The 9,259-nt window shown below is 42.3% G+C and overlaps 1 protein-coding gene across 1 annotated transcript; it reads right to left on the bottom strand.

The window, feature by feature from the left end:
- Positions 1-2,465: 2,465 nt before the first annotated feature.
- LOC133906518 (wound-induced basic protein) lies at positions 2,466-4,512 on the bottom strand. Its single transcript, XM_062348444.1, has 2 exons — positions 4,337-4,512; positions 2,466-2,764 (listed from the first exon to the last, which is right to left on the bottom strand). The coding sequence occupies exons 1-2, from the start codon at positions 4,405-4,407 to the stop codon at positions 2,692-2,694; spliced, it is 144 nt and encodes a 47-aa protein (XP_062204428.1). The 5' UTR covers positions 4,408-4,512; the 3' UTR covers positions 2,466-2,691.
- Between the last annotated feature and the right edge of the window lie 4,747 nt (positions 4,513-9,259).

Genomic DNA, 9,259 nt, shown 5'->3' with positions numbered 1-9,259 from the left:
TTTGATTAAGATCATAAAAAAGAAAATAGAAGAACATCTGAAAAGATGGCATGAGGTTTTGAGTGAGGTATTGTGGGCTCATCGCATATCTAAGTATAGTGCTACCAAAGTTACTCCTTATGAGTTAGTGTACGAACAAGAGGCAGTTTTGCCTATTGAGGAAATCTTGGCGTGCTGAGAGTGGCACGACAAAATGACTTATCAGCCATGGATTATTATAATTCTATGGTAGATAGGATAAATGATCTTAAGGATGAAAGGCATAAAGCTTTGAGATAGATTGAAAAAGATAAACTGAGGGTTACTAAAGCCTACAATAAGATAGTGAAGGCAAAGTCATTTTAAGTGGGAGATTTAGTTTGGAAGACAATTTTACCTATTGGGTCTAGGGATAATAAGTTCAAAAAACGGTCTCCTAATTGGGAAGGTCCTTTTAAGATTGCAGGGATTGTACCTAGAAATTTGTATATGCTACAGTATTTACAATGAGACAAATTGCCTAGAGCTCTCAATGGGAATACTTGAAGAAATACTATCCAAGTGTTTCGCAAGACACTTGAGAAGAGAGGAAAGCATACATGGCTGATGCAATTTACCATCATCCTAAGACAAAGTTATACATGGCCAATGTATTTAACATCACCCTTAGAACATGCTCACATGGCCAGTATGTTATTTATATCATCCTAAGTGGTAACCGAAATAGATAATGGGCTATTCATGATTATATTGTATGAAAATGTTTTTCAGTGCGCAGACTTTACCAAAAAAAAACAGGGGGTTATGTGTTGATAGCAAAAAATGATTATACACTCGGCTAAACGCCAGACCATCCAATGAGTTAAGACTGATTTCTTGCGGGAAAAATTGCTCTCTGCAAGAATTAGTCCAGCGAGGGTTCCGGCTTCAAAGCCCGATCATCCGATGCATGTATTCCGGTGAATACTCCGATGAGTTCATTTTCAATGCCGAACTATCCGATGTATATTAGGAAAGAACTTGAAGTCTAGCCAAGTTGAACTCACCGGATGTTTCGGCGCTTAGAAATTTGTCCTCGCTGGACCATCCGGCGTTCAGTCCGAATCTAAGTCGAAGTGGATTCATAGATCTGTTCGAATTCTTTTCGTGTTTTTGGCCGAACAGGGCTTGTTTGCGTAGGTTTTAGGGTAGAGAGTCCTATTACATAAGGCAAAGTCCAAGCCCCTATAAATAGTTGAAGGAGTGGAGGCCGATTGCAACAACTCAGTCAATCGTAACAATTGCATCTACTTTCGTTCTACTTTACTTTCCTACACTTTAGGGTATTTTAGGGTAGTTCTTCATTGCTACTTTGAATCTCAGTGATTTGGGTGATGTTCTTTGTCAATTTTCTTGTAAATCGTCCAGGCGGCAATCCTCAAGGTTGCCAGTCAAAATTCTTTGCTTGTTTGCTTGTAAGTAAGTCGTGTGCCGCTACGAAAAGCGATAGTTATCCGGGACGAATTCGTGTTGCATGGGGTTGCCAAATCCCGCGCCAATAGATGTTTGTAAGTGTTGGAGTAGATTAGAGGAAACAATGACACCGTGCAGTGAAGTCAGAGCTTCTGTCCAGCTGTGGTGCTAGTTCGGCGCCTTAGGGTCTGCGGGCCTCGCAGCAGGTGACAGTGGTCTGTTCAAATCACATGACGATGTTTTTTGTCTCCTTGGAGCTTCGCTCCCCAACGGGTCTTGACAGACGATCGTGCTTAGGGGAAGTCGAAGCTGCTGCGTCATGGGCTCGCGATGAGCTTAGCAACGATGATGCGAGGAGGGTTTGTTCTTTGAGGATCGTGCGTGTGAGGTGAAGCGATATCGAGGCAAAGGCTGAGGCCCACGGTGATGAAGTCGAAGTTGTTTTGCCGCATAGCGACGAGCTTGGCAACGATAACACACGACAGGCTCCGTCATTAGTAGGGCAGTGTTATAGTGCTTAATTTAGTTTAGACGGTCCCGACGAGCCTCCTCGTCGGTGGTGTTGTACTTTATTTCGCTTCCTACCGGCTCTTCATTCTTTGTTTCTTCTAATGATAATGAATGAGCAGCTTCCAACTCTTTTCGGGGAAAAAAAAAACAACGATGACTCTTCAACAAGGTTTTTTTTGGTCTTACACAGTGAATTTGAGCAAGTTATCGGCATAAATTTTATGTATTACGCAGAGAACTACAAATAAGTTATCAGCACAAATAACGCTCTTCCTTAGTAATTTGATCTCCCAACTTTTTATCAAATTGGCTCTTTCCTTGCCCCGTTAGGTTCAAAAGAAACGGTGTCTCTTGTGGCATTTCACCTAGATTTCATATTGCCAGTTACAAAAAAGGTTTCATATTTCTGAGCGGTACTCTCCATAATGCCTACAGCCACGCAAGGTAATCCAGGAGGAAAATGGTACGCCAGTAACAGGGGTAACTACAACACCAACATTGCCAGATCAGAACACATTGCCAGATTCAAAAGAAATGCTTCACATACAACCACTTGTATAACTTGACTACAACCATACATTTAAACCATTTGATGCATCAATGAGCTTCCAACAAAGGCACTTAGTAGCAGGGAATAAGTTCTCAAATACCGTGAAAATGACCATTTTAAGCTAACAGTACGCAGACAACTGGGATTACATGATTAAAAACTGCTCTTTGCAAGCTACAACGGATGCTTCAGAAGACTGTTTATTCATTCATCACAGGCTTGTTCTCGCTGGCCTTGGGCCTCTGCTCCTTCGGCTTTTGCTCTTCAATTTTCCTGCTAGCAAAAGAGCAACAAAATTAGGCAAGGTTAAAGCTAAAATACATCCACACAATGAAATGAAAATTGACCCATTATTTGAAAACTGGGAGTGCAAACAAAATAATGATAGGCCTTAATTGCACACACATACAAAAAGTAGAGAGTTCTGAATAAAAAGTCTTGAATTCACATGACAGATAACCACTTTATTTTTCGCCTTGGATCATCCACGACAACAATGAACTAATGTCACCACAACCAAAACCACATAAAGTTTGGCTTTCAAATGTTCAAAGCTTGTGGACTATTACTACAAAAGAAATAATCAGCAATTGCATTTGGAAAATAGATAATATCACAAAGTAGCGAGTCAATATAAAACTTGAGTTGCTTACAGATTTCAGGAAACAGTTTCTTGGGACTGAAAAAGCATCAAGAATAAACTCAACTTACTTAGCACAATACTGTGTTGTAAATCCATATTTATAGGTAGTCATGTGATAATGTTTTCAAGTATTGTTTCTTGTTCCACTCGTAACCAAATCATTCTAGACATTTCATTCTACATTTCCTACACAAAAAGTAGAGGTCACTTGTCGACGGTCAGTCTCTAAAATATTAGCATTTCAAGAATGGCTGAATATTAAGTTACAGTAACATAGAACACCCTTGCTTCGATTATATTTGGTGACTATTGTTGCGCAAACTATCTGACTAGATCCCTACTAGCAATAGGTCATGTGTCACACCATCGTTAGCCACCGTACATTTCAACTTGATTCACTATCTAGCCAATCCTATGTCATAAAGATCAAATCTTAATTAGGACTAAAAGGATAAGTGATGCAATTGCAAAACCACAAGTGTGTTCCAGTGGACCTAATACTCAATCAAACATCAAACTATTATCCCCACAACAACAAAATTGTTTGCAAAAGTTGACTTGTTCAGTAGACCTAATCACAAGGGTTGTCAGGTGATACAAGAACGAAGATAAATATACGTCCACAATATGTCCTACTCTTCAGATCTGTCAATTTTCCTAAAGTAAAATAATCTCTCGTCAAGTTAGGCAATTCCTGGCACTCTGCATCAATACATTCACGAAGGATGAGAACCCGACTTTAACATACCTAGCCCGCCGTCCATCACTAGGCCTCTGAATCATTCCTATGACGATTTCGATACCAAGACAGCACCACTCATCTCCTCGCACAACTGCAAGTTTGCAACGAAGCAATCACCTACGCGCCCTTTCACGTCTCTACTGGTAACCAATTCAATCTAGTCTTATAACGCCATAAATCCTCTGCTCGGGAAAAGCATCAGAGGAAGATACTTCCTGACTTCCAGACCCGAGGCACACAGCCGCCCCACCATTCTTGATGGCAAGAACAAGGACATCTCCATGAATCCAACACTATAGCAAATCTCTCGACCAAAGCACCACCAAAAATAAGGAGGAAATACATCCTTGCGCTTACAAAGCATCGATGAATGATAACAAGCAGTTCCCGTGAGATCGAATCAAGCACACCAAAAGGAAAACGGAACAAAAGCGATCCGTGAAGACGGGCGGATGGGTACCTCTTGTCGGAGGCGCCGCCCTTCTGGCTGAGGAAGGAGCGGAAGAGCGGGGAGTTCACGTCGTAGATCATCCTCGAATCTTCCTTCTTTCCTCTAGCCGCCGCCGCCGATGGAAGCTTGAGCTAGGGTTTGTGGAGGTTTCGATTCGAGCGTAGCGTAGAGAATTGGACTTAAGAGGCCGAAAGGGCCACACCACACGCTAAGTTGGTGGGCCCGGGATCCTTCCAGAGAAAACGCAAATGCAGTGTTGACTGAAATGCTAATTCCGCTTTGAACTGGAATGCCGGTTTTCAAATAATTGACACCGTTGACCGTATCAGCGGTAGCTAGGGTTTCACTTTTCTTCACCTTGGTATTCTCCATAGCAAAAGAAAATATATCAAGCTGTACAAGATTTGATTTGAAGCAAAGCATAAGGAGAAGAGGAAGAGGGAAGTAGCAGATGGAGTGTAACACCAGGTTTTTTATTTCTTAATTTTTTAAAATTATCTAGAATTTAATTGAGGTTTAAATAAATAGAATAGGTTAAAATCTATTTTCTGAAATAACTTCAATACTGGCATAGGATATATTTTTCTTGAATTGCATTCATGCTGGTTTTGGCATATAGGCTTAGTTGGATCTTTGTTGGTTTTTAATTGAATTTATTTGGAATTTATTTGGACTAATATCCTTTTTATTTTGTTTTGATTTGGAAATCCAGAAAAGAATAAAAGATAAAAGGAAAATCTACCCTATTTCTAAAGACCAGCTGGCTTTTAGCCTAACCCATCTTCTCTCTCCTTTGCTTCCCGCCTGGTCCGCGCCAGCAAGCCCGCTCCAGTGCCCGTGCCGCCTCCTATCTCTCTCCACGCCGCTAACATGAGGGCCCAGCCTATCTGGTTCATCTTTGACTCGGGGTCGGTTTACCACAGCTGTGACCGAGTCGACCTCGATGCGCCACCAATCGAATCCAAGCTGAGCCTGAGTTGTCATTGCCCTAGCTTGATCCCTAAGCCAAGCCGCCCTTATAAATAGAGATTGACACGCCCTATTTCCCGCACCCCAACCTAAAACCCTAACTGTCACTACCATCTCCACTCCTCGACCAAGCTCGATACCACATCGATTCTACACCGCATTGCCGTCATCAAGTCACCCCAAAGCTTCGCTGACATCTGTTGAACACTCCCGAGGCCTCGTCCTTGCTCTCCGACCACCAGAGCCCCGTCGTCGACAAAGTCTCGAGGTCGCCGCCGCCCTCACTCGTCGATATGCCATCTTGCCGCCTCTCCGACCTCACTGTTTCTCGAGGTGAGATCCTCATCTAGCCCTGATGGCTCTCTACCACTTGCTGTCAAATTTCGAGGTCGACGATAGGGTCTCCGCCCAACTCCGGCGTCACTGCCGCCATGCTCGAGCTCCCTCCGTTGTCGGTCACCTCCCCTCCGGCCGCTATCTCTTCTGGCCATTAGATCAAAAACCCACGGCTGAGATTAGATCTAAAGATACCCCTTTGTCATCCAATCACGTGCTGCCATGTGAAATGTGTAATCCCAGTCAGCTAGTTAGCTGATTAGCTACCACATGTCAACCAGGTCAACTTCCACGTCATCCACCAAGCCAGTCAGAAATACACAGTCAAGCTGTTTTTATTTAATTCTTTTCGGTTTATTGCATCAGCATGACATCAGCATTGCGCAATAAAAATCATTTTTCAGTATGAAAATAAATCTAATAATTCCAATCATTCATGTAACTTTTCAAAAAAAACCTGTTTATAAAATTCTTATAACTTTTTTGTTTTAACTCCTCTTTCGACAAACCTTGTGTTGTTGGGTTCATTTTCAGAGCTCTATCTTTCTAGATAGGTTTTATCTTATTTTGACCCTGTTTTGTGTATTGTTCTTAGTGTTCTTGTTTGCCGGCGTTGCTGGTAATTACACGATTAGACAATAACGCCCCGGATCAGTTCAAGGAACGTCAAGACTAGGAGTAGAGTACACTGAGTAGCAACAAGGAGAAGGCACGTGTCCTTGACCATATTGTTCCTATGTTTAAATATTTATTTTACAAGATTGCATGAAGTGTCTATTAATCTGATGGGTAGTTATCTATGTCATGGTTTACCTAGTTCTTCGTTTACATTCCTTGAAGCCTAAGTGGTAGTTGATGTGAGTCTTTTAGAATAAAATTGCTTAGCCATGTTGTCAGGAATGTTGAGAAGTATCATACATATATGATTATTGGACATATGCATCTATGATGAGAAACTTGGTATGGCAATATGTAACTTTAGGACTTGGGCAAAGAGATGGTCTTGATAATGTTGATTCATGTGGTGGGATTGTGGATATGTTCCAAGCAATTATAGGTTTTGAATGTCCTTTAACATTTGCCACAGTTCTGGATGTCTATTAACATTTACCTAGGTTCTAGATGTCCTTTAACATTTATCAAGTCTCTCGTTGGTTATTACCCGGTTGGATAGTCTTTGTCCAAGTGAAACAAGTGGAACCTGAATAAAGGATCGGTTCATGGAGCGACAATCCAAGAACTACCGTACCAACCATGAGGCTGATATAGGTAAGACTTAGCATATTAATTAAGGTTTCTGGCTAGCATTTGTTGGAGTCCCAGGGTCTAATTTATGGAACATGATTTGTAGTGATCTCTCGACGCACACCTCAAAAGTATGCAAGGTACAGAAAGGTACTAGCAAAAGAGCTGATCATGACTCGTGGGTAAAGTTAGACAACCTATGCAGAGTGTAAAAACTATTATAACAGTCATGCACGTGTATCATGTCCCAAATCTATAATCATGTGATTAAGCCTAATCATGCATCATTAGCATCGCGCCTAAATTTGAGCAAATTATTTTGGTAAAAATAACTAGAACACTTCGTTCAAAGTCAACCGGTCGAGAGAAAGAATTTTGGGAGAGAAAAGAATCAAATTTGCTTTAGAAATGTCTATCTCTATAGCAAATAGGGCCCACTTGTGTCGGCCAACCACTCCCTCACCCACTCCCCTCACTCTCTCTCCCTCTCCGTGCGCCCACTCCCTCCCAACCGGCCAAGGCAGTAGGGAGCTCCCCCTCCTCTCACTCCCTCCTGAGCTCTCTCACTCCCTACTCGAATTCCACTCTATAGAGGCAAAGTCGAGGTACGCATGTGGTATCCACATGATCACAAGCTCTTAAGCTTCCCATCCATCCAATTCATTTGTGTTTTCCCAGAATATTCGAGCCATTCTTGACGTTTCTTGGTGTTCTTAGTTGAAGCACGAGAACCCACGTATTTCTTCCTCTTCCCGAGTGATTCCTCCATTTCCTTCGTCATCCAACAGTCACCAACCTCCACAAGCACCGTAAGTAAGTCCCTTAGGCTTCCCTCGGCAAGAATGCGTGAATTGGATAGTCGATTTCAGATTTGGAGCTACGATTGAAAATGTCTCGAGTTCTTGAGCTTTGGAACGATTTAGAGGGATTTGGGTGAGATTTGATTCAAGAATCATGTTGCTAGGGTGGTGAGTGAGTTGTAGACTCTATGAACTATCTCAAACATGTTTCCCTTTTGTTTGGTGAGGCTTGCAAAGCAATTCGGTCAAGTTCTCCCGTAGAAATTGATCTCTATCCCAACCCGAATAGTCTGGGTAGCCCATTGAAAACCCCGATGATTTGTGCTAAAAAATCATTGGGCTTTAGGGTGCAAGTTAAGTCTAGAACCCTTTGTATAGTGTACATGTATGTCTATGTAGGATAGATTTAACATGCGACTCGAATCGGCCGAGGAAAATCATCAAGAGGCTCAAGTCTGCCTAACCCGGAGGTTCCAGGTACCACCCATATGTTCCGGGTAATTCGTGATGCTTTTAACCGAGCACCCCCGCTAGGAGCCTCACCCAGACATTCCAGCCTAACCCGGAATATTCGGACTCAGCCTGAACCTTCCGAGTTAATTCAAAAATGGCTAACCGAGAACCCCCGTCCAGATTACAACCCAAAAGTTCCGGAACCCAAATGTTCCGAGTTCAAGCTGCAGTCTCCAGCCTCCTGTTAGCCTTTTGAAGTCGTTTAGATCGCAAAGTTTACTATTATTTCACATGTCTTGCACTTTTAGCTTGTTGTTATGCATATTGTAGCATATATTGTTGCACTCTATTCATACTCATCATTGCATGTGTTCTTCTTTAGTGAACGAGAATCCGGAGCGTCACGCAAGTGTGGTTAAAGATGACACCGAGTCACACGGGTTCTATGAATTCTATGTGGGTAGCATCATACAGCCGCCTGAATAGCAAGACAAGCATCTAAGCATGTTTCTCTCATTAATTTAGATCATATGTGTCTAATGCGATAAAATATGCTTTATGTATGTTATGCATGCTATTGAGTCGATGTTGGGTCTTATATTGGTAGAACCTATATTGATGCATTACACCCCCATCTTGAGTTATTGATGATCTATATCCTTGTAACCGGGGTTTAACTTGTTGTTGTCTAAATTGAAGGCAATCAAAAATTCTTAAACATGCATAGGTTCTTCGGTACAAGTCGAGTGGTGGTTCAACCTCCGTTTGCAAGCTATAGGCTTAACTGCTTTTCCTATAATAACAATGTTGGGTTTATGGTGTGGGTTAGATGAGTATTGAGTATAAGCCGAGATGTGGGCGGTGTTAGGGCTGCTTTCTCCTGCCCCGATGTGGAGGTCCCCAAGGTAGGTTGAGAGAGGAGCCCGGACACCATAGACCGCTTGCATCGTTTAAGCACCGATCGTTGTTACAGTTGTCTCTAGCACTTTCTGTACTAACCACATGTCGATCTAATGGTAAGACAAACTGATTTTCTTATGCCATATTGACGCTTGCCTTGCGGCCTTATGACGTGTAAGAAAAAAGAATAGGAGGAGCAAGGTGACGGGGAACCGAAGGTGTCTGGGAC

The sequence above is a fragment of the Phragmites australis genome, chromosome 23 (assembly GCF_958298935.1).
Source record: "Phragmites australis chromosome 23, lpPhrAust1.1, whole genome shotgun sequence".
In the NCBI taxonomy this organism is placed as follows: Eukaryota; Viridiplantae; Streptophyta; class Magnoliopsida; order Poales; family Poaceae; genus Phragmites; species Phragmites australis.
This window is presented reverse-complemented; position numbering and strand designations above follow the sequence as displayed.